The sequence below is a fragment of the Phoca vitulina genome, unplaced genomic scaffold (assembly GCF_004348235.1).
Source record: "Phoca vitulina isolate PV1807 unplaced genomic scaffold, GSC_HSeal_1.0 scaffold3, whole genome shotgun sequence".
In the NCBI taxonomy this organism is placed as follows: Eukaryota; Metazoa; Chordata; class Mammalia; order Carnivora; family Phocidae; genus Phoca; species Phoca vitulina.
Window position 1 is genome coordinate 81,755,407 of NW_022589706.1, and position 25,288 is coordinate 81,780,694.

General features: G+C 34.4%; 1 protein-coding gene across 4 annotated transcripts in view; it reads right to left on the reverse strand.

Annotated features, from left to right (window-relative positions):
• TBCK (TBC1 domain containing kinase) overlaps positions 1 to 25,288 on the reverse strand; it is a 243,483-nt gene that overhangs the window by 163,476 nt on the left and 54,719 nt on the right. For all 4 annotated transcript variants that reach the window (XM_032400952.1, XM_032400950.1, XM_032400951.1 and 1 more), the window contains 7 exons: positions 13,811 to 13,952; positions 9,255 to 9,315; positions 6,480 to 6,541; positions 5,130 to 5,191; positions 2,919 to 3,067; positions 1,466 to 1,604; positions 79 to 178 (listed from right to left, as the gene is read on the reverse strand). In XM_032400952.1, coding sequence (XP_032256843.1) covers positions 79 to 178; positions 1,466 to 1,604; positions 2,919 to 3,067; positions 5,130 to 5,191; positions 6,480 to 6,541; positions 9,255 to 9,315; positions 13,811 to 13,952 — 715 coding nt within the window. The remainder of the gene's footprint in view (positions 1 to 78; positions 179 to 1,465; positions 1,605 to 2,918; positions 3,068 to 5,129; positions 5,192 to 6,479; positions 6,542 to 9,254; positions 9,316 to 13,810; positions 13,953 to 25,288) is intronic.

The following is a 25,288-nucleotide window of genomic DNA, read 5'->3' on the forward strand; positions in this document are numbered from 1 at the left end:
TTCAAGCCTTCATGTATATCTGTAAGGTTTTATTTAAAAAAAAAATCTGAGGTAGATTTGTCAAAATACCATTCTTACATTTCTTAGCTGGCATAATGACAATGTCACAGTGGTGTCATCTAATAGTGAGCTTCTATCTCGATCTTGTCCAAAGCTTTCACCATCTTCAAAGAGAAAACTGAAAAGAGATTAAAAAAAATAATTATTTTAACAAGCACACAAAATCTGATTTATTGCTTCTTCTAGAAAATAAAATTTATTCTAAATCATCATTCTCTCATCAAAGAAATTTTAGACTACACGGATTAATTTAAAAATATGTAACTGCTGGTTGATATTTCACCAAATAATTCTCATTTTTAAGTACAAATTGAGTTCATATGAATACAGTATATAAATATAAAGCATTTTAGGAATACAAGAGTGTGATTTATCCTCTTTGTTCATGCAGATTCAATGCTAAAATTACTCTCTTGACAATATGTGTTATGTGCTCCTGAGGAAGTTTATATGAGTGAGAAATGATAAAGAAGAAAAATCATGATAGTAACTTCTCAGGAGAAAGAATAGTGAATAATAAATGTATAAAATTTCTTTAGGATTTCAGAGAATTAATTTTGAGAATTTACATATACCTTGGAATTTCCATCAACTTATTTCCTGATGTTCTGCTTAATTCAATTTGTGAGAAATATAACTGACTTAAAAATCAGTTTAAGGGGGAGAAAAAGTAGAGACCCAGTGTTCTATCCAAATCATTAACCAAAAAATGTAACATGTGAAGAAAAAAATGATCAGCATGTAATTTGTATTGTTACCTACAATGATCAAATCTAGTCCTAAAATCTAAAATTAAAAATTTAAAGCATTGGTGAAACTCAAGAGATTTAGGTTCACATCTTTATGAATAAATACAAAGAGCAATGGAACAGTAACAATTTTGATCCTTAGAGTTGTACTGTTATTTAACTTTCAGTCTAATTTATATGATGATGTCCAAGATCTTATGCAGTTCTGCAGAGTTTTCACAACAGTGATTTAGCACCATAATGATCTCTAGGACAATGAGGCCAAAGAGTACATTTACATTTACAATTGTAATTGGAAATAAAAAATAGTTACTTATGATAGGCACTCTAGCCTAGTTTATTAACTCTCTTGAATATTACTATTCTTTCTGACTTGTACATTTTTCATTTATTGAACATCAATTATTACAAGATATTCCATAATAATGGGTCTACTTCAAATAGATCATAAAGCAAATTATTTATTAAAATATTAAAAATAATGAAAATATTAATGTGAATTCTTCAATTAAAAGCCTCGGCCAAGAAAATAAGGTATTGACTTCCAGTTGCTTTCATAATCACTTAGTTGGAATGTCTACCAAAGAAACCCCAAATTTTAAAAAAACGTTATTACTAAATATTTTTCATTTCCAAGAGAAACTTTCTTTCCTTACTTGGGGAGTGTGCAGATAGGTGGTTTAGATCGAATGATTTCCTTGTTGACAAGCTCTTTCTCCAAGTCACCTCCAGCTAAACACCAAAGGTAATATACTTCTTCAATAGATCTTTCTGACAGATAATCACTGTTTATATCTATTAATGGCAAATGGAAAAGAATGAGAGCTATCACACTTTTTGTTTTGATTAAAAAGCAACAGGCAATAATAGCTGATATTCTCAAAAAATAATAATTGAAGAACACAGTAAGAGTACCTTTAAGAATATTCATACTATAAACTGTACAAAGGATGAAATGAAGATATACATATTGGATGTACATTCAGTTTCTTTGAAAAAAAGAATTTTTACCCTCTATATTAGAGATATACGGGATATATATTCCATACAGATACCAGATATATCAGGCTCTGTGAGGAAGGGATAAGGACAAAAAAAAGCACTTGATAGTTAACTAACACGAACTATTGCATCCTTCATGTCTTGAGGCAATTGTTCCCTCTTCTGAAGAGTCTTTCTTATTGTCTCAGGCACGCTATGATTCCACTGCACTATGTTCATACTGACCTTTATTTATAATAGTAATATAAATTTTTATTTGCCTCACCATTTGGTATGAAAGTTATAGTGCATGGAACATAGCAGGAACTCAAAAAAATATTTGACTGAATGAATGCTTAGTAAATATTTCCTGCCATGACTCACATCGTAACTCTTCAGTGTAAGAGTATTATTGGTGCCACTAAAACACACATTCTGAGAGTTGTAATCTTCATAGATGAATGAAAAGAAAAAAACTGATATTCTCTTACTATGTGGAATATAATGGTATGGACTTCTACCTATAATACAATTTTTAGATATAATTTATAATAAATTATATAGGACAGGATATTATGTATGTTGATGTAGTAGAAATTCCACTGGGAATTAGAAAGCAATTTTGGCATTAAGATTTGAGATGAAAATAGGACTTTGGTTTGCATAACAAATTTTTTTTTGGTTCCACTTCCTCAATTCTTAAAGTTCTTGCTCCAAAGCAATTTAAACTTAAAGGATTATGGGTGCCCGGGTGACTCAGTCTATTAAGTGTCTGCCTTCGGCTCAGGTCATAGTCCCAGGGTCCTGGGATCGAGCCCCGCGTCAGGCTCCTTCTTCAGTGGAGAGCCTGCTTCTCCCTCTCACTCTGCCTGCCTGCTCTGCTACTTGTGTTCTCTCTCTATCTTTGTCAAAAAAATAAATAAAATCTTAAAAAAAAAAATAAAGGATTAAAAACTTAGGTAGTTATATTTTAAGCATATCCAAAATTATCTCTTAATTCCCGTACAGGTATCCATAAAGCCTCACTAATGTAATATATATGTTGTTGGTAAATGCAAAACTGAAAGTAGGATAAGGGTACTTTCTCTAAAAATAAAACATATTGTCTTCTGTCTTATTTATCATTACCTTTACACAGCTGACTGATATCCTCAGGCAGAGTCAAATCAGCACATCTCAAAGAAGATGAAAACAGACTGGCAGGTTTGGTAAAGGGAGTATATAAAGGTGACACTTCACTAAATACCTTGTCCTGCATTAATTCAGCTGCGGTTGGCCTTGAGAAAAATTTAAAACACACAGTATGAATGAGATACAAATTTCATCATTAGAAATTCTTGGTATCACTTCTTATTTAAAAAGTTATAATTAGTAGAAAATTATTATTTTAATTATAATTCATGTTTACCCGGGTAGATCAACTTTCTTTTTTTCTTAAACTGCTGTGTAACGCTGACCTTTTAATGTTTATTCCCTGATCTGTGTGTCTCATTACTCTTTTCAAAAATAAAAACTTCCATATATCACAGTGTTGCCAAATTAGTCAGTGCCTTACCTAATTTCAAAAATAGTGATGAGAAAAGAGCATTGGAAATATGGATATTCTTCTTATATTGAGAAATCTGATAGGATACTTGGCAAAACTTTCATAATACATGGCTTTTGTAGTATATGATGTAGGCCTATTTCTGAATATGGTATGAAATGAATCATATGGCTTTGGAAAAAATTAAAAGAAAAATAACAAATTTCTACAGAGTTTATTAATGTAAGAAAAAATGGTAAGAGCTAGCATATAGTTTATATCAGGGGTCAGAAAACTATGGCTCATGGGTCAAATCCGCCTACTGTCTGTTTTTGTATGGCTCATGAGGTAAAAATGGATTTTGCATTTTTAAATAGTTGAAAAAATCAAAATACTGTTTTTTTGTGATATGTGAAAATTATACAAAACTCAAGTTTCAGTATCCAAAAGTAAAGTTTTATTGGAACATAGCAATACTATTTCATTTAAGTATTGTCTTTAGCTGCTTTTAAGCTACAAGTTCAGTGTTGAATAGTTGTGACAGAGACTGTATGGTCCATGAAATCAAAAATATTTGCTATCTGGTCCTTACCAAAAAGAGTTTGTTGATCCTTGAGTTAAATAAATACAATAGCACATCAGTTTTTTTTGTAAAAATATGAATTGATAATATATTTTATGATGAGGAGTTTAATATATCTATGTTTGCCTACATTTATAAGAATATGTTTGCTTCAATATGAAAAAAAGAATCATACTTTGCAATATTTCATGTGCATTTTTCTTTTAGTCTAGTTAACTATGATTATTTCCCCGGTTATCTACCAAATTTTCAATTAACATTATTGTCAGTGGGTCCAACCAAATTAACTATGGCAAAATGTACTTATAAACTTGTGTCATGGATGATGTTACAGCATTACTGAATGAACTATCACTAACTCAAATTGACCACTAAATAACCAGCAATCAACCATAACAAAACCAATGTTTCTTTAAGTTACTTAGACATGGATTTGTATCTGAGAAATATAAATAGAATCTTAAATATTGATTGGCAATTTGTTTGATTTTTCCAAGGCACAGAAATAAACATTAGAAAATGTCCCTTAAAAAATTTGCTAGAATAATGGCACACATTCAAGGGGATAGTTAAAAGTCTTAAATACATCACCAGTACAGAAAATAGTAATAAAACTCTCCTTAGCAGAGTCTAGATGTATACTTGTATATAAAAATGAAGTGACTGTAAGTAAACGCTGAATTTTTTCCCTTTTGTGCTTTTGGCATCTTATAATCTATCAAAGAGTATTATATATGAACATCTCCATTTTTTACTTTTATCTTGACCATGATTTACCTGTGTTACTGAATATCTTAATTAAAATTCTAAATACTACCTTTTGGTTTTCTTCCTCCTCTCTTAATGTGGCATGTTTACCCCAAATTATGTTTTTTTTTTTTTTTACCATTCCACTCTTCCTAACATGTATTGATAAAGATGTTTTTCTAAAGACTAATTAGAATACAGTATTTTCAAATATCATATACGTAAGGAGTTTAGGAAAGACAACTGTAAGGCTAACAGTGATATCATCAAATGAAAACAAATAATAATACTTCTAAGAAATCCTTTTATATTATTATATATATAATTATATATATATAACAATTACATATAATTGTTAGCGATCAATTTTGTATTCCTATATATATGTAAATATTCTTATTTAATCCATTAGTATTATTAAAAAAACCCAACTACTTATATATTAAAGATGTCAGCATAATCTCTGAATCTTAATATTATCAACCTCTTGGAAGGGTGGAAGGTGAGACACTTCTTCAAAAGATTTATCACATTTTTGGGAAGGTCCTGGTAAATAAAAAAAGAAAAGAATTATTTAAAATGATCCATTTAAAAAATATATTTTACTCACACCAGTCAGAATGGCTAAAATTAACAGGTCAGGAAACAACAGATGTTGGCAAGGATGCAGAGAAAGGGGAACCCTCTTACACTGTTGGTGGGAATGCAAACTGGTGCAGCCACTCTGGAAAACAGTATGGAGGTTCCTCAAAAAGTTGAAAACAGAGCTACCTTATGAGCCAGCAATTACACTACTAGGAATTTATCCAAAGGATAAAAACATAGTGATTCGAAGGCATACATGGACCCCAATGTTTATGGCAGCAGTGTCCACAATAGCCAAACTATAGAAAGAGCCCAGATGTCCATCAACAGATGAATGGATAAAGAAGATGTGGTATGTAGGGGCTCCTGGGTGGCTCAGTCGTTAAGCATCTGCCTTCGGCTCAGGTCATGATCCCAGGGTTCTGGGATCGAGCCCCACATCGGGCTCCCTGCTCAGCGGGAAGCCTGCTTCTCCCTCTCCTACTCCCCCTGCTTGTGTTCCCTCTCTCGCTATGTCTCTCTCTGTCAAATAAAGAAATAAAATCTTTAAAAAAAAAAAAAGAAGATGTGGTATGTATATATACACTGGAATATTACGCAGCCATTAAAAAAATGAAATCTTGTCATTTGCAACAACGTGGAGAGAACTAGAGGGTATTATGCTAAGCTAAATAATAAGTCAATCAGAGAAAGACAATCATATGATTTCACTCATATGTGGAATTTAAGAAACGAAACAGAGGAGCAAAGGGAAAGGGAGGAAAAATAACAAGACATAATCAGAGATGGGGACAAACCATGAGACTCTTAACCATAGGAAATAAACTGAGGGTTGCTGGAGGGAGTGGGGTGGGGGATGGGGAAACTGGTTGATGGGCATTAAGGAGGGCATGTGATGTAATGAGCACTGGGTGTCATATGCAACTGACGAATAACTAAATTCTACCTCTGAAACTAATAATACACTATATGTTAATTAAATTGAACTTAAATAAAACATTTTTAAAAAAGAAAATAATTACTTAAAATGACCCATTTAAAAATATATTTTACTCTAATGTTTGCTATTCTAGGACATTTTGATTTTTCTAAAAAGTTTTTATTTGGACTTTATACTAATTTATATTAGCTTGTCACTCTATGAAAAAACAAATATCTGAACAGAAATAAACATAGCTTTAAAATAGCTTGCTATTAGATCTCAAGTATACAAAATACATACATTTTCAATAACAGATTAATGACAAACCTTTATAATGTCCAGACAACCATGCTCTTCGGCCAGAACTATTATAGTGTCATCTACGCAATCTATAAAACAGAAAAATTGTATGAATTAATGCTACTTTTCTTATCTATCAGAACTGAACTCATATAATTTTTTTAAAAATTGTGTTATGCAGTTTTGGAACTTGGAATATTAAAAAGCTTGTGACTTTGTTACCTTTCCTTACATTTTTTGATAAAAATGAAGACTTTAAACACTAAATATTAATTGAATTACAGATACTGGAAGATAGCCACTAAATAGTGACATAAAGCAGTGGTTCAAGATGAAGATTCTCTTGTTCTCTCTCCCTATATATGTAATGTACATATACATATTACTCTTTTGTATTTACATAATTTGGAGAATGTACACACATCTCTGGGGATTTAAAGTATACATTTTTACAATCCATATCAAAATACCAACACCATACTTCACAGAACTAGAACAAATAATCCTAAGATTTGTATTGTGCCACAAAAGACCCTGAATAGCCAAAACAATCTTGAAAAAGAAGAACAAAACTGGAGGTATCATGATCCTAGATTTCAAGAAATACTACAAAGTTGTAGTAATCAAAACACGATGGCACTGGCATAAAAACAGACATATAGATCAATGGAACAGAAGAGCGAGCCCAGAAATAAATTCACGCTTACATGGCCAATTTATCTTCCACAGAGGAGGCAAGAAAATGCAATGGGAAAAAGACAGTCTCTTCAACAAATGGTCTTAGGAAAACTGGACAGCCACATGAAAAGAATGAAACACGACCACTTTCTTACACCATACACAAAAATAAACTAAAAATGGATTAAGAACCTAACTGTGAGACCCGAAACCATAAAAACCCTAGAAGAGATCACAGGCAGGAATTTCTCTGACATCGGCTGTAGCAACATCTTTCTAGATATGTCTCCTGAGGCGAGGGAAACAAAAGCAAAAATAAACTGTTGGGATTATATCAAAATAAAAAGCTTTTGCACAGAGATGGAAACAACCAACAAAAACAAAAAACAACCTATTGAATGGGTGAAGATATTTGCAAATGACATATCTGATAAAGGGTTAGTTTCCAAAATATATAAAGAACTTAGACAACTCTTGAATCACTATATTGTACACTTGAAACTAATATAACACTGTATGTTAACTATACTGTAAAATAAAATAAGAACTTATACAATTCAACACCTTAAAAAAAAAAAATCCAACTAAAAATGGGCAGAAGACATGAACAGACATTTCTCCAAAGAAGACATACAGATGGCTAACAGACACATGAAAAAATGTTCAATAGTACTCATTATCAGGGAAATGCAAAGTAAAATCACAATGAGATACCACCTCACACTTGTCAGGCTAAAATAAAAAAAAAAAACACAAGAAACAAAAAGTGTTGGCAAGGACGTGGAGAAAAAGGAACCCTGTGCACTGTTGGTAGGAATGCAAACTGATGCAGCCTCTGCGAAAAACAGGACAGAGGTTCCTCAAAATATGATCCAGTAATCCCAGTACTGGGTATTTACCAAAAGAATATGAAAACACTAATTCAAAAAGATATATGCACCCCTATGTTTATTGCATTATTTACAATAGCCAAATTATGGAAGCAGCCCAAGCGTCCACTGATAGATGAATGGATAACAAAGATGTGGTATATATATACACAGTGGAATATTACTTAGCTACAAAAAAGAGCAGATTCCTGCCATTTGCAACAACATGGATGGATCTAGAGAGTATAATGCTAAGTGAAATAAGTTAGAGAAAGAAAAATACCATATGATTTCACTCATATGTAGAATTTAAGAAACAAAACAAATGAAGAAAAAATAAAGAGACAAATAAAAAAAAACAACAGACTCAACTATAGAGAACAAACTGATGGTTACCAGAAGGGAGATGGGTGGAGGGAGGGGGCAGGTGAAACAGGTGAAGGGGATTAAGAATATATTTATCATGATGAGGCCTGAGTAATGTCTATACATTGTTGAATCACCATATTGTACACCTGAAATTAATATAACACTGTATATTAACTATACTGGAATTAAAATTAAAAAAATAAAGTATAAGTTTAGTCTGTAGACCATATTAAGAAATCTCTAAGACTCCTTAAAAGCCTTATTATCAGTCTTTGAAATTAAATGTAAATATGGTAACATTTTATGCAATTATATTTATAATTCATTATTATTTGATACTTGTTGATACTTTTCAATACATATTCTTATTTGTAAACCCTATTAACGTGGACACCAAACTGTCACTCTTTCACAGAAAGTGCTCTCTATCAGTTTTTCTCTTCTTTATTACCACATTAGGGTCTAATATACATGTAAAATAAACGAGCTTCTTATAAGGAAAAATATTCTTCTCAGTCATTATTCACACATGATTCATCAAATAGAAAGCTCAAAACTTCAGATATATTGTCTGAAGGTAAACTGCTACAGAGAAGTGTATTTATTCTCATATTTTGATTTCACAACTTAGTTTACTTGGCTAGATCATGAAGCTAAGAAAATATCTATCCACATTATAATTCCTTAATGAGTAAGGAAAGCTCTACAATAATACTTCAGAAGGCACTTCTTAAGTTATCCTATTAATGCTTACCATTGATCATTAGAACATTAAAGAAATTCAGGATATTTCAGTGTACTCACTATTATAGAACACATTCTTAATGTATATGCTTACTAAAGGTTATATTTGTAGTTCAAACATAATCATTTGTGAGACACTTACCTAATGTAAGTAAAAATTTTAGTCTTTCAGAAATATCCAAGCTCTGAAATAATTTTCTTCCCTGAATAAAATGGGAAAAGAAATTCGTGTTAACATTTACATCTTTTTTCAGGGAGGCATTTTTTTCCCCCCAGAGATGAAAATGATTTTATCAGGTATCTCTTTTTTCCTTCAAAGGTTTTATTTGACTTTTAAAGTTAGCTCCACTAAAGAAAAATTATCAGTTTAAGATTTAAACATTTCATATATTTAAGGATCATTACATTCTAGTTTGTTCTCAAGCATTCTTCACTTTTGAGACCTATATATACCTGGTTGTCTAGAGAGATTCCAGTCTTATTTGATTAAGAGACTAAGATGACCCGTGGAAAGATTCATATTATCTTTACATTTACCCAAGTAATTCTTACTTATATATCATGATCCGGGTAATCTGCTGTCTCCATTAAGAAACATTCAATGACACTCCTTCCTCCTCCCACAATGAATTTGACAACCATCCTTTGCGATACCATAGCACCTGGTATATTTATGATACATACATTGTATTTTAATTGTTTCCTTATTATTCAGCTTCAGGGGCTGCTTAAAATAGAGTCTGGAATCAGTCATAACTTCAACAATTATGTGTCAAGCAACTATTGTGTGCCAAATTGGACTTTTGACCACAAGTTATATAACCTGGGCAAATACTTAACCACGTTAAGTTTCATTTTTCTCATTTATAAAATTGGAACATTAACTGTACATACCATACAGGTTGCAGTGAGGATTACAGAATGTATAAAAAAGCGCCTCACATTTTTTGAACATAAAAATTCCTTCATAAATGTTGCCTATTATTCTTTTCTTACAAACAAATTAAACTTACAGGATCCTTTAAGTAGACTTAGAAGGAAAGTCTTAAGAAGATAGCCTGGTCTTTATGTGGAGAAAAAAAGACTCTGTTCTTTTTTAATAAAGAGAAAGCAAAAAGATTTCTTAAAGATTTATGAAACTAGAACTACAGATGGAGAGATCATTGAAAAAAAGTTGCCATTCCTCTCTCAACTTTTTACACTATCTTATTAATCTTTTAGAAATACAGGTTTGATTTTATCAATATCTTGTTTAAAAACTTAAATGGTCCCCCATACCTTATATAACTAAATATAAACTTCTCAGTTTAGCATTCAAAATCTCCTAGGATATGACTCTAAGGTATCTTTTCATTCTAAGTGTTTACTATTTATTTACCTATGATGAACACACACACACACACACATACACACACACACAACAGTTCAATTTGATTACTTACAATACGGTGAATATACTGTCTATTCAGGCATACTGATGATATGATATGATTGATGATATCATAAGATCATATGATTTTGACTGATTTCCCTACTAGTAATTTTTTTCTTCATGGCTATCAAAATTTTATATATATCCTTTATTTCATTCCCACTTCTGAATGTTAATTTTGTGAGTTAAAGAATTCAAAATTCAAATTACTTTCTATTAGCACTTTGATGGCATTGTGCCACTGTTTTCTTAAAACCAAGCTAGTAAGAAGTTTAATGTCAATCTCATTCTTGGTAGGTAGTACGTCTTATCTCTCTGACACATTTTAAGATTTTCTCACTAACACTGATAAAGTCATCAGAGCTTAGTAAAGGCAGCTTGGCGTGTTAAGAGTATAGCTTTGGGTATAGTTGATGGGTACAAATCTGCTCAAGTACTTACTATTATGTAACTAGGACAGGTTGCTTAATTTCTTTGTACCTCAATTTCCTGATCTGTAAATTACAGATAACAATTAGATAAATTTTATAAGACTGGTGTGAGTATGGAGTATAATAGAGATTAGCAACGTACCTGACTTTTGAAAAGTTCTTAATAAATGCTACCCATTATTTCATTATTGGTTATCTCCTAAAAGTTTATGATTTCTAGGTATTTGTTGTTGTATGTTGCAATTTTTTTTTTTTTTTTTTTTTGCTCTGCAAAGTAATTAGTGGGTTCTTTCAAACCAAGAACTTTACTCTCGGCTTCTGATACTACTATATGACAGATATTAGAACATCTGGATCTATCTCCCCTGTCTTTTAAAATTTCTTTTATATTTTCAATCTCTTTATTTCTTTGTGATATAATCTGGGAGAATTACTCAGCTTTACCTTCTACAAGGTGTGTCTAGTTTCCTCTGCCATCTATTTAGTTCTTTATTTCAAGAGTTACAATTTTTTTCTCTTAAAATTCTTAACTGGTTCTTCTTTTCAGCAAATATTCTTGATTCATAGTTTCTATAATTGTTTCATAAATGGAGTTGTTTCCTTTATCTCCTAAAGAACACATACTTTTATTTTAAAGTCCTTTCAATGGTGTAAATTTTTCTATTTGTTGTTTCTTTTTTATTGCAGATATATGTATTTACAGCATGTATCGTATTGTAGATGTATTGTTTTAGGTGCTTGGTATTTCTCAGATATGTACTCACCTGTACATCTTTGGGACTCTAGAAACTTCTGGGCAGCAGAGTGGCTGTACAGCCTCTTGGTGACATGGCAACAATTTCCTAGCAAAACTGTTTTGGTTAGCTTTTCCTCTATTTCCTAGGATTTCTAGCGTACAAAAGTTCCCTTTTTAGTTGTTAGTGTGCTATTAACTTATATCTTAATATTTTATATCAATTCTAAAGGTTTGATGAGGTAGAGGAAGATTCAAGCTTATGTTCAATATGCCATTCTAAAACTAGATTGTCTAAACTTAAGTATCACTTAAAATGTCATGAATCCCCTATTATGAAATTAATATTTCCTTTCTTGGAATTCACATAGCTCTTCTATGTTTATCTTCAAAGTTTATGGATTTGAATTAAATTATAAGCTCTTTGACAATGTGTCTTAATCACAGTTTACCTCTTGTTGCATTTGTCATGATGCTATACACAGAGTAAATAGTCATCTACATTTGCTGAATTGAATTACTCATAGAAGACATATCCTGATCATTAGTAGAGTTTAGATATACGTGATGTAAAAAAAAGGAAAAGCTGTATATTTCGCATTTACACTTACTTATACCTCACATTCCAATAAGAGTTTTCTTTTTCTTTTTTTTTTTTAATTATTTATTTGAGAGAGAGAGAGAGTGAGAGCATAAGCAGGGGGTGGGGCAGAGGGAGAAGCAGACTCCCCGCTGAGCAGGGAGCCCAATGAGGGGCTCCATCCCGGAACTCCAGGATCATGACCCGAGTGGAAGGCAGGTGCTTAACCAACTGAGCCACCCAGGCATTCCTCCAATAAGAGTTTTCATTTAGGGTATGATTTTAAACAAAAATGAGATTTGCCATCATTTCATATCAATGAAAAGTAAAATGGCATTTTCCCTTAGAAAAAGCAGTGCCAATATGTAAAGCTGCCATGTTATTATGAATATTAAAATATTTTATGATTAAAGTTAAATAATCATAAAATATTTTTCTTAATCATAAAATATTTTAATATTCATAATAAAAGATAACTGATGGACGATTTGCTATGTAACAGACTGTACTAAGTACTTTATATTATTTCATTTAATTTTTCTAACAACTATATAATACAGACAAAAAATTTCTGCTTCTAAAGACCTCAATGTCCAAGTAAAGTACACAAATGTGACACATGCTATAATAGAAGAGGAGAGCAAGGAAGATAAGGACCTAATGCTGGCAGGTATTTGAAAGTAGGGCTGAGAGACTGTTAGTTGTCCCTCCAAATCCATTCTCATCTTCTTTCTCAATATTTATGTGTCCAGCTAAAGACTGTACTTCTTAGTCTCCCTTGTACAGATATGCAATGTAGCCACATGAGTAAACTGTCACCAATGAAAAGTAAAGGGTTGATTTTGCACTTTTAGATCATCTTCTTAAACAGTTACCATGAACTCACTTCTCTCCTTCCCTTATGCCTAAAAGGCGATAAAGAAACAACTTCGGAAACCAGACATTTGAGATTGGTGGAGCCATAGCCTAGGTTTGTGCATGAAGTGGACTGTTAAATCAGGGAGAAAAACATGTATGTTCCTTAAGCTACTACATTTTTAATATCTTTCTTTTCAATAGCAGCTTAGTCTTTGCCCTAATAAATATAGAGGATGTCTGGGAAAGATCTCATAAAACACAACTCAACTACAAAGTGAGTCTTGTAGAAAACATAAGAAAACAGGAGAGAAGAAGGTATTTAGGGAAAAAGAATACCACAGAAAGGGAGAGCATGAACATATCAAAGAGTGTAAGCAGCTTTAGTGTAAGCCTTTCTAGAACCACTTAATTATTTATACGTAGTACAGTGTAAATTCTTTATACTTAGTAAAGTACAAACACTTATAAAGATACCAAAATGATAAGCAAATAAATTGTCAAACAGGATTTTTTAACAAGTCATATTGGATTTAAGCCTTTTTATTCCTATATCTAGTCAATCCACAAAGCAAAAACATATTACTAAATAGCTTTCTTATCAGAAAAACTTATTCTAATAAGCACACAATTTCTTTTTATTAGTTTAATATTTCCTTATACATACCACACAAAGCTCAAATAAAATGATTCCAAGAGACCACACATCTGATTTGGGGCCAGAAGGCAATGGTTTTTCACTTGGCACATGATCGGTGGTTTTCAAAATTCCTTGTGCAATTACCTCGGGTGCCAAGTATGATGGATACCTACAATGATATATTAAATAAATGAATAATTACTACAAACTACAAAGAGGGAAAAAGTAGTACTACATTTTTACTATCTGTATGATAAGATCTATGTAAAAGTCCAGTGCAATTAAATTAACAATTTTCGCTAGGAAGAATTCTAAACTAACCATCATAATACAGGTCTCCATGTCCAGAAATCAAGAGAAAAATACATATGCGTCTCAAATAATTTTAAAACTATTGTGTCTCTCTGAAGCATTAATTCCTTTCTTTGCTTTCCTCTCTTTTTAACACATTGCCGTCTTGCAGTATTCTGTTTTCGGATGTTTTCCTTTCCTTCTTACTACCTGTTTTCCCCTTACACTTAGCTATTATTTAAAGTGCATTTTTTTTCTTGGAAAATAGTACATATTCTTTTGAGTAGTAGGAATGTCAAAATCTTTAAAGATACGTAAATTGAAAACTAAGATTCTCTCCCATTTCTGTACTTCAGGCACCCATACGTATTTACAGATATAGATAAACTTGACCATCCATCACCACTGCCCCACAGGGCAGCATACTATACATACTACCCTGCACACATTTGTTTTTTCACTTAAAGTATATTTTAGAGATCATTCAATAAAAATAACTATAGATTGCATATTCTCTTTGAAAACTGTCAATAATTTCATTGTATTAATGCACTTAATTTATTTGACCAAACTCTGAAGAACATTTTGGAAGTTCCATTCCTACATGGATAATCAATTGAGCCCTATTCCATTTATTGAAAACTCTATCTCCCCCCCAAACTAGTCCATAGTACCAGCTTCTACCACAAATAAAATCTCTACCTACATGTTGATTTGCATCTTGGCTCTCTATTTTGTTCCACTAGTAAAATTGTCTGACACTGTACCATTATACTATCTTAAGTCTATAACATTATATAAATAATTGCAAATAATTGCTAAGACAAGTCCTCTCAAAACATACACATCTTTTTCCAAAATCTATACAGAACTTCTCAAACTCAACACCCAAAGAACAAAAAATCAGTCAAGAAATGGGCAGAAGACATGAACAGACCTTTCTGCAAAGATGTACAAATGGCCAACAGACACATGAAAAAATGCTCAACATCACTCAGCATCAAGGAAATACAAATCAAGAACAATGAGATACCACCTCACACTAGTCAGAATGGCTAAAATTACCAAGTCAGGAAACAACAGATGTTGGCGAGGATGTGGATAAAGGGAAACCCTCTTACACTGTTGGTGGGAATGCAAGATGGTGCAGCCACTCTGGAAAACAGTATGAAGGTAATTCAAAAAGTTGAAAATAGAGCTATCCTACAACCCAGCAATTGCAGTACTAGGTATATACCCCAAAGTTACAAATGTAGTGATCCGAAGGGGCACCTGCACCCCAATGTTTATAGCAGCAATGTCCACAATAGCCAAACTATGGAAAGAGCCCAGATGTCCATCAACAGATGAATGGATAAAGAAGATGTGATATGTATAAATACACTGGAATATTACACAGCCATCAAAAAATTGAAATCTTGCCATTTGCAACAACATGGATAGAACTAGAGGGTATTATGCTAAGCGAAATAAGTCAATTAGAGAAAGACAACCGTCATGTGATTTCACTCATATGTGGAATTTAAGAAACAAAACAGAGAAGCAAAGGGGAAAGGAGGGAAAAATAAAATTAGACTAAATCAGAGAGGGGGACAAACCATAAGAGACTCTTAATCATAGGAAATAAACTGAGGGTTGTTGGAGGGGAGTGGTGTGGGCGATGGGGTAACTGGGTGATGGGCATGAAAGAGGGCATGTGATGTAATGAGCACTGGGTGTTATATGCAACTGATGAATCACTGAACTCTACCTCTGAAATTAATAATATATGTTTATTAATTGAATTTAAATAAAAAATTAAAATGTTGACTCCCCCCCCCCAAAAAAAAACCCACACACACCTTTTAATTTCTCTGCAGGAGTGTCTAGGTACTTTTCAGATGTTTGTTCTATATGTATACATTTAGAATTTTTTTTTTTTTTTACATTTAGAACTATCTTGTCAAGTTGTTTCTCTCTCTTTCTCCCTCCCTTTCTCTCTCTCCCTCTGACACACACAGAGTTGGAATTTTTATTGAAATTAGATCAAATGTAGAACAGGTTGGGGAGAACTGGCATTTTTCCGATACCAAATCTAACAATATATGAACAGGTATCTATAATTATCTAGGCCTTTCATAATGTCTTTTAAAAATGATTTATATTTCTTTCACAGAGGTGCTTTCAGAGGTAAAATACCTGCTTAGATTCTTATTAGGTATTTCATATTCTTTTGCTAATGTGTAATTTCTTTGTATTAATTTTGTATCTAGCAACTTCACTAAACCCTCAGCATTTATGGGAGAATTCTTTTGTGTGAGGAGGTGACTGCAGAAAAATTCAGGAAGAGAAATGGAAGTAATATTTGAATGTCTATGTTACATATATTACATAGATGTTCCATATACTTAAATATATTTTGATTATAGTCATTATTGCAGGGTGTCTTAGTAATCTAATGTCCACGGAATTGAAAAATCCAGATAATTGTGCTCACGACTAAATTTGATGATAAATGAAGAAAGGGTATGCACATATGCAATAAGTAAGGCAGAGTTCTCCTCATTTTCATTTCTCTTCTAAAGCTGTTTTTGTTTCTTTTGTTTCTAGGCTGTAGGATTTAAATTTAATAATTGTCTATATGTCTGATACTTACTTAGTGTCTGCTTAAGTTGTCTGTAAGGCAGTCTTAATTGGCATTTTTGCTAGGAAATGTGATTATTTTTTTTTAAAGATTTTATTCATTTGAGAGAGAGAGAGAAAGCACAAGCTGGGGGGAGGGGCAGAGGGAGAGGGAAAAGCAAGACTGCCCAGGAAGCCTGATATGGGCCCCAGGATCATGACCGAAGCCAAAGGCAGATGCTTAATGGACTGAGCCACCCAGACACCCCAGAAATGTTATTTTTAAACAAATTTTACTGAGTGTATCTTATATTTAAATTTTATTGGTAGTTGTTGAGGACTTGTAAAAATGAATAAGATAGAGCAGTGCCCTCAAGTTTGTTTGTTTATTTGACAGGAGAGTAAATTTTTGTATACTAAATATAAGCATAAACAAAAACGACATAAAAATGTGTAGTATTACATATTGTGTATAGTCTATTACGTCATATATAAAACAAGTAAAACAAGTATCTTTTTTAAAATTTTTTATTACATCTTTATTTTTTGTTTTTTTGTTTTTGTTTTTTTTTAAAGATTTTATTTATTTATTTGACAGAGAGAGCGAGAGCGAGAGCAGGAACACAAGCAGGGGGAGTGGGAGAGGGAGAAGCAGGCTTCCCGCCGAGCAGGGAGCCCGATGTGGGACTCGATCCCAGGACCCTGGGATCATGACCTGAGCCGAAGGCAGACGCTTAACGACTGAGCCACCCAGGCGCCCCATCTTTATTTTTTGATGTAGTGTTCCATGATTCATTGTTTGTGTATAACACCCAGTGCTCCATGCAATATGTGCCCTCTTTAATATCCATTACCAGGCTAACACATCCTCCCACCCCCCTCCCCTCTAGAACCCTCAGTTTGCTTTCCAGAGTCTATCGTCTCTCATGGGTCGTCTCCCCCTCTGATTTCCCCCCCTTCATTCTTCCCCTCCTGCTATCTTCTTTTTTTTTTTTTTTAACATATATTGTATTATTTGTTTTAGAGGTACAGATCTGTGATTCAACAGTCTTGCACAATTCACAGCACTCACCATAGCCCATACCCTCCCCAATGTCTTATCACCCAGCCACCCCATCGCTCCCACCCCCCACCACTCCAGCAACCCTCAGTTTGTTTCCTGAGATTAAGAATTCCTCATATCAGTGAGGTCATATGATACTTGTCTTTCTCTGATTGACTTATTTTGCTTAGCATAATACCCTCTAGTTCCATTCACGTTGTTGCAAATGGCAAGATTTCATTTTTTTTGATGGCTGCATAATCCATTGTATTATATACCACTTCTTCTTTATCCATTCATCTGTTGATGGACATCTTGGCTCTTTCCACAGTTTGGCTATTGTGGACATTGCTGCTATAAACATTGGGGTACAGGTGCCCCTTCGGATCACTACATTTATATCTTTGGGGTAAATACCCAGTAGTGCAATTGCTGGGTTGTAGGGTAGCTCTATTTTCAACTTTTTGAGGAACCTCCATACTGTTTTCCAGAGTGGCTATACCAGCTTGCATTCCCACCAACAGTGTAGGAGGGTTCCCCTTTCTCTGCATCCTCACCAACATCTGTCATTTACTGACTTGTTAATTTTAGCCATTCTGAGTGGTGTGAGGTGGTATCTCATTGAGGTTTTGATTTGTATTCCCTGATGCCAAGTGATGTTGATCACTTTTTCATAACTCTGTCGGCCATTTGGATGTCTTCTTTGCAGAAATCTCTGTTCATGATTCTGCCCATTTCTTGACTGGATTATTTGTTCTTTGGGTGTTGAGTTTAATAAGTTCTTTATAGATTTTGGATACTAGCCCTTTATCTGATATGTCATTTGCAAATATCTTCTCCCATTCTGTCGGTTGTCTTTTGGTTTTGTTGAGTGTTTCCTTTGTTGTGCACAAGCTTTTTATCTTGATGAAATCCCAATAGTTCATTTTTGCCTTTGCTTCCCTTGCCTTTGGCAAAGTGTCTAGGAAGAAGTTGCTGCAGCTGAGATTGAAGAGGTTGCTGCCTGTGATCTCCTTTAGGATTTTGATGGATTCCTGTCTCAAATTGAGGTCTTTCATCCATTTGGAGTCTATTTCTGTGTGTGGTGTAAGGCAACGGTCCAGTTTCATTCTTCTGCATGTGGCTGTCCAATTTTACCAACACCATTTGTTGAAGAGACTTTTTTCCATTGGACATTCTTTCCTGCTTTGTCGGAGATTAGTTGACCATAGAGTTGAGGGTCCATTTCTGGGCTCTCTATTCTGTTCCATTGATCGATGTGTTTTGTTTTTGTGCCAGCACCATACTGTCTTGATGATGACAGCTTTGTAATAGAGCTGTAAGTCTGGACTTGTGATGCCACCAGCTTTGCTTTTCTTTTTCAACATTCCTCTGGCTCTTCGGGGTCTTTTCTGGTTCCATACAAATTTTAGGATTATTTGTTCCATTTCTTTGAAAAAAGTGGATGGTATTTTGATAGGGATTGCATTAAATGTATAGATTGCTCTAGGTGGCATAGACATTTTCACAATATTTGTTCTTCCAATCCATGAGCATGAATGTTTTTCCATTTTTTTGTGTCTTCCTCAATTTCTTTCATGAGTATTCTAGAGTTTTCTGTGTACAGATCTGTTGCCTCTTTGGTTAGATTTATGCCTAGGTATCTTATGGTTTTGGGTGCAATTATAAATGGGATCGACTCCTTAATTTCACTTTCTTCTGTCTTGTTGTTGGTGTATAGGAATGACACTGATTTCTGTGCATTGATTTATATCCTGCCACTTTACTGAATTCTTGTATGAGTTCTAGCAGTTTTGGGGTGGAGTCTTTTGGGTTTTCCACATAAAGTAACATATCATCTGCAAAGAGTGACAGTTTGACTTTTTCTTTGCCGATTCGGATGCCTTTTATTTCTTTTTGTTGTCTGATTGCTGAGGCTAGGACTTCTAGTACTATGTTGAACAGCAGTGGTGATAGTGGTCATCCCTGCCGTGTTCCTGACCTTAGGGGAAAAGCTCTCAGTTTTCCCCATTGAGTATGATATTCGCTGTGGGTTTTTCATAGATGGCTTTTATGATATTGAGGTATGTACCTTCTATCCGTATACTCTGAAGAGTTTTAATCAGGAAAGGATGCTGTACTTTGTCAAATGCTTTTTCTGCATCTATTGAGAGGATCATATGGTTCTTGTTCTTTCTTTTATTAATGTAGTGTATCACATTGATTGATTTGCAGATGTTGAACCAACCTTGCAGTCCAGGAATAAATCCCACTTGGTCGTGGTGAATAATCCTTTTAATGTACTGTTGGATCCTATTGGCTAGTATTTTGATGAGAATTTTTGCATCCATGTTCATCAGGGATATTGGTCTGTAGTTCTCCTTTTTGATGGGGTATTTGTCTGGTTCAGGGATCAAGGTAATGTTGGCCTCATAAAATGAGTTCGGAAGTTTTCCTTCCATTTCTATTCTTTGAAACAGCTTCAGAAGAATAGGTATTAATTCTTCTTTAAATGTTTGGTAGAATTCCCCTGGGAAGCCATCTAGCCCTGGGCTCTTGTTTGTTGGGAGATTTTTGATTACTGCTTCAATTTCTTACTGGTTATGGGTCTGTTCAGGTTTTCTATTTCTTCCTGGTTCAGTTTTGGTAGTTGATACATCTCTAGGAATGCATCCATTTCTTCCAGATTTTCTAATTTGCTGGCGTATAGTTGCTCATAATATGTTCTTATATTTGTTTGTATTTCCTTGGTGTTGGCTGTGATCTCTCCTCTTTCATTCATGATTTTATTAATTTGGGTCCTTTCTCTTTTCTTTTTGATAAGTCTGGCCAGGGGTTTATCAATCTTGTTTATTCTTTCAAAGAACCAGCTCCTTGTTTCGTTGATCTGTTCTACTCTTCTTTTGGTTTCTATTTCATTGATTTCTGCTCTGATCTTTATTCTTTCTCTTCTCCTCCTGGGTTTAGGCTTTATTTGCTGTTCTTTCTCCAGCTCCTTTAGGTGTAGGGTTAGGTTATGTATTTGAGAACTTCTTTGTTTCTTGAGAAAGGTTTGTATTGCTATATACTTTCCTCTTAGGACTGCCTTTGCTGCAACCCAAAGATTTTGAACAGTTGTGTTTTCATTTTCATTGGTTTCCATGAATTTTTTTAATTCTTCTTTAATTTCCTGGTTGACCCATTCATTCTTTAGTAGGATGTTCTTTAGCCTCTATGCATTTGAGTTCTTTCCAACTTTCCTTTTGTGATTGAGTTTAGTTTTGAAGCATTGTGGTTTGAAAATATGCAGGGAATGATCCCAATCTTTTGGTATCGGCTGAGACCTGATTTGTGACCTAGGATGTGATCTATTCTGGAGAATGTTCCATGGGCACTAGAGAAGAATGTGTATTCTGTTGCTTTGGGATGGAATGTTCTGAATATATCTGTGAAGTCCATTTGTTCCAGTGTGTCATTTAACGTCTTTATTTCCTTGTTGATCTTTTGCTTAGATGATCTGTCCATTTCAGTGAGGGGGTGTTAAAGTCCCCCACTATTATTGGATTGTTGTCGATGTGTTTCTTTCCTTTTGTTATTCATTACCTTATATAATTGGCTGCTCCCATGTTAGGGGCATAGATATTTACAATTGTTAGATCTTCTTGTTGGATAGACCCTTTAAGTAGGATATAGTGTCCTTCCTCATCTCTTATTATAGTCTTTGGTTTAAAATCTAATTTGTCTGATATAAGGATTGCCACCCCAGCTTTCTTTTGGTGTCCATTAGCATGGTAAATTGTTTTCCACCCCCTCACTTTCACTCTGGAGGTGTCTTTGGGTTTAAAATGAGTCTCTTACAGACAGCATATCGATGGGTTTTGCTTTTTTATCCAACCTGATACTCTGTGTCTTTTGATTGGGGCATTTAGCCCATTTCCATTCTGGGTAGCTACTGAAAGATGAATTTAGTGCTATGGTATTGCCTCTAAGGTGACTGTTACTGTATATTGTCTGTGTTCCTTTCTGGTCTATGTTACTTTAGGCTCTCTTTGCTTACAGGATCCCTTTCAATATTTCTAGTAGGGCTGGTTTTCTGTTTGCAAATTCTTTTAGTTTTTGTTTGTCCTGGAAGCTTTTTATCTCTCCTTCTATTTTCAGTGACAGCCTAGCTGGATATAGTATTCTTGGCTGCATATTTTTCTCCTTTAGTGCTCTGAATATATCATGCCAGTCCTTTCTGGCCTGCCAGGTCTCTGTGGATAGGTCTGTTGCCAGTCTAATGTTTCTACCATTGTAGGTTACAGACCTCTTGTCCCGAGCTGCCTTCAGGATTTTCTCTTTGTCTCTTGAGACTTATAAGTTTTACTATTAGATGGCGGGGTATTGACCTGTTTTTATTGATTTTGAGGGGCGCTTCTCTTGTGCCTCCTGGATTTTGATGCCGATTTCCTTCCCCAAATTAGGCAAGTTCTCTGCTATAATTTGCTCCAATATACCTGCTGTCCCTCTCTCTCTTTCTTCTTCTTCTGGGATCCCAATTATTCTAATGTTGTTTCGCTTTAAGGTATCACTTATCTTTCGAATTCTCCCCTCATGATCTAGTAGTTGTTTATCTCTCTTTTTCTCAGCTTCTTTATTCATCATCATTTGGTCTTCTATATCACTAATTCTCTCTTCTGCCTCATTTATCCTAGCAGTTAGAGCCTCCATTTTTTATTGCACCTCATTAGTAGCCTTTTTGATTTCGACTTGGTTAGATTTTAGTTCTTTTATTTCTCCAGAAAGGGATTCTCTATTATCTTCTGTGCTTTTTTCAAGCCCAGCTAGTATCTTTATAATCGTCATTCTGAACTCTAGTTCTGACATCTTACTAATGTCTGTATTGATTAGGTCCCTGGCAGTCGGTACTGCCTCTTGTTCTTTTTCTTGAGGTGAGTTTTTCCATCTCGTCATTTTGTCCAGAGGAGAATAGATGAATGAGAGAACAAAATGCTAAAAAAATGCTAAAAAGGTAACAACGACCCCAGAAAAATATACACCAAACAAATCAGAAGAGACCCAAAATTGGGGGGGAAAAGTAAAGGGGAAAAAGAAAAAAGAATATGATCAGGCTGGTGAAAATAACAGAGCCACATAATAGATTTTGGGTCTTTTTTGGTCTGTTAGAAGAAATTGCCTCCCAAATTTTGAAAGAAAGATAAACGTATATATATACAAAAATAAGGGTAAATATGATGAAGGGATGGAATATGGCTGTACAGATGAAAACTAAAAAGGATTTTAAAAAAGGAATTGATTAGAAGTTGGTTGAAAAAAGAATGAAAAAATATTTTAAAAAAAACAAAGAGGGAATGTGATCTGGCGGGAGACTAGGAAAACATCATACAATAGATTTAGGGTATATTTTGGTCTGTTAGAAGAAACTGTATCCCAAAATTTTAAAGAAAGAAAAACCTATATACACAAAAAGTAAGGTTAAATACAATGAAGACATAGAGTATGAATGTAAAAATGAAAAATTAAAAAAGATTTTAAAAAAGGAATTGAAAAGATATTGGTTGAAAAAGAAAAGAAGAAAAATTCAACTAAAAAAATAGAAAAAGAAAAAAATAAAATTTAAAAAATTAATGCTGAAAGACTAAAGCATCATGGGAAAAAAGCCATGAATTCTATGTGCTGTATTTCCCTAGTGCTGGGTTTTGCCGTTCTCATTGATCGGTAAATTTGGTCTTGGCTGCCTGTTCTTGCTGATATTCTGGGGGAAGGGCCTATTGCAGTGATTCAAAAATGTCTTTGCTGGAGGCGGAATTGCCCTGCCCTTGCTGGGGGCCAGGCTAAATAATCTGCTCAGGTTTGCTCTCGGTAGCTTTTTTCCCTGAAAGCTTTCCGTTCAGCTTTGGAGGATGAGAGTGAAAATGGCGGCCTCCCAATCTCTGGTTCCGGAGATGCTGAAAACTCAGGGCCCCATTCCTCAGTGCGCCGAGAGAAAAGCAATCACTCCCGTCTCTCTGGTCTCCAGCCGCACTCAGTGTTCACCTGGCCTGTGACCAAGCAGGTAAACTCTGGCACACGACCCCATTTGGAGTCTCCAAACCCAGCGGATCCCTGTGGTGTGCTCCTGCGCCGCTCCTCCCGGGGAAGGAAGGGGAGTCTCCCCGGATCTGCCACTTATTGGGTCCCTGCTGGAAGAGCAGTGGCCCGACTGTGCCGCGGATCATGGTTTATGGCAACCCCGAGCTGAGAGCCCACTCCTCAGCTCCGTCTTTGCAGCCGGCTTTCCCGCTCTGATACCTGGAAGCTCTGCCACACTCTGGCAACCCTGGTCTTTCTGTGACCCCGAGGGTCCTGAGACCACACTGTCCCAGCGAGGGTTCCACCCCCCGCTTAGCCACTGGAGCGACATCCCTCAGTGGAGCAGACTTGTAAAAGTTCCGATTTTGTGCTCTGCTGCTCTATCGCTTGTAGCGGCTGACGGAGGCTCTCTCCCCCTGCGATCTATTTTCCTGAACACCGCGCCGGATTCACTTCTCCACACGTCCTACCTTCAGAAATTGGTCGCTTTTCTGTTCACAGAGTTGCTGTTATTCTTTTCTTCCATCTCCTGTTGAGTTTGTAGGTGTTCAGAATGGTTTGATAACTATCTAGCTGAATTCCTGGGACCAGACTAAATTTAGGTCTCCTACTCTTCTGCCATCTGGCTCCTCCTCCACTAATATCTACTTTTAATTTGCTCATATATGTCTCTCATATACAAATTTGTATTATGTCATTTTACCCTAATGTGATCACATTGCTCTTCTAAATGACATCTCTGGATACAACTGAAGCCTAGTGGAAAAAGGATGGACTGGATATTATAATACCTGTATTCTAGTTTCAATCTAGCACAACATATTCCATATGTGATCAGGGTTTCTTAATCTGAAAATAGGAATAATGTTTACCTCACAAAACTGTTATAAATATTGGTAAGTACTGTTTTTATAAAAATGGAAAAATACGACATAAATGCAATGTTGTATTTTTATTCATCATCACCATGATACATCTAAAAGGCAAATTGTTTATTTTTAATCCTGATTTCCAGCACATCTTATCCAAAAATAATGGTGTGGGTAGTGAAAGGCCAAGCTATACTACAGGTAAATCATTTTATCTAAGATTTCTGACTGGTGATCTCTAGAAGCATAGAGGTGACCCTTGCTCCAAAAATTCTAATTTCCCTTCTAATCAAGAATTGATTAAACTAATTAATAAAAATAATAAATGCTAGGATTGTTTTTAAATGTAGATTATCTCTTTTCAACAAGTGTCTCTTCTTTAGCATGGCATTTTATCACTCAAAGAAAATTACCAGAACTTTGCTGTATGACTGGTGAGGCTTTCATCATCTGTTTGATCTTTTAACAAGGTACTAAGCTACTGGCCAACTGAAATGAATGTCCAATTTCTAACTCTTTACAATATTTTGAAACATATGTTAACATTTTACTTTGTTGTTCCTTAATATTTGTCTTTTGAATCAACTGCAAGCTTCTTCTGGTGTAAATATTTTCTTTCATGCCTTAGCTGTTTGATCACTTTATTTTTCCTGGCTAATGTTTCACATTTTG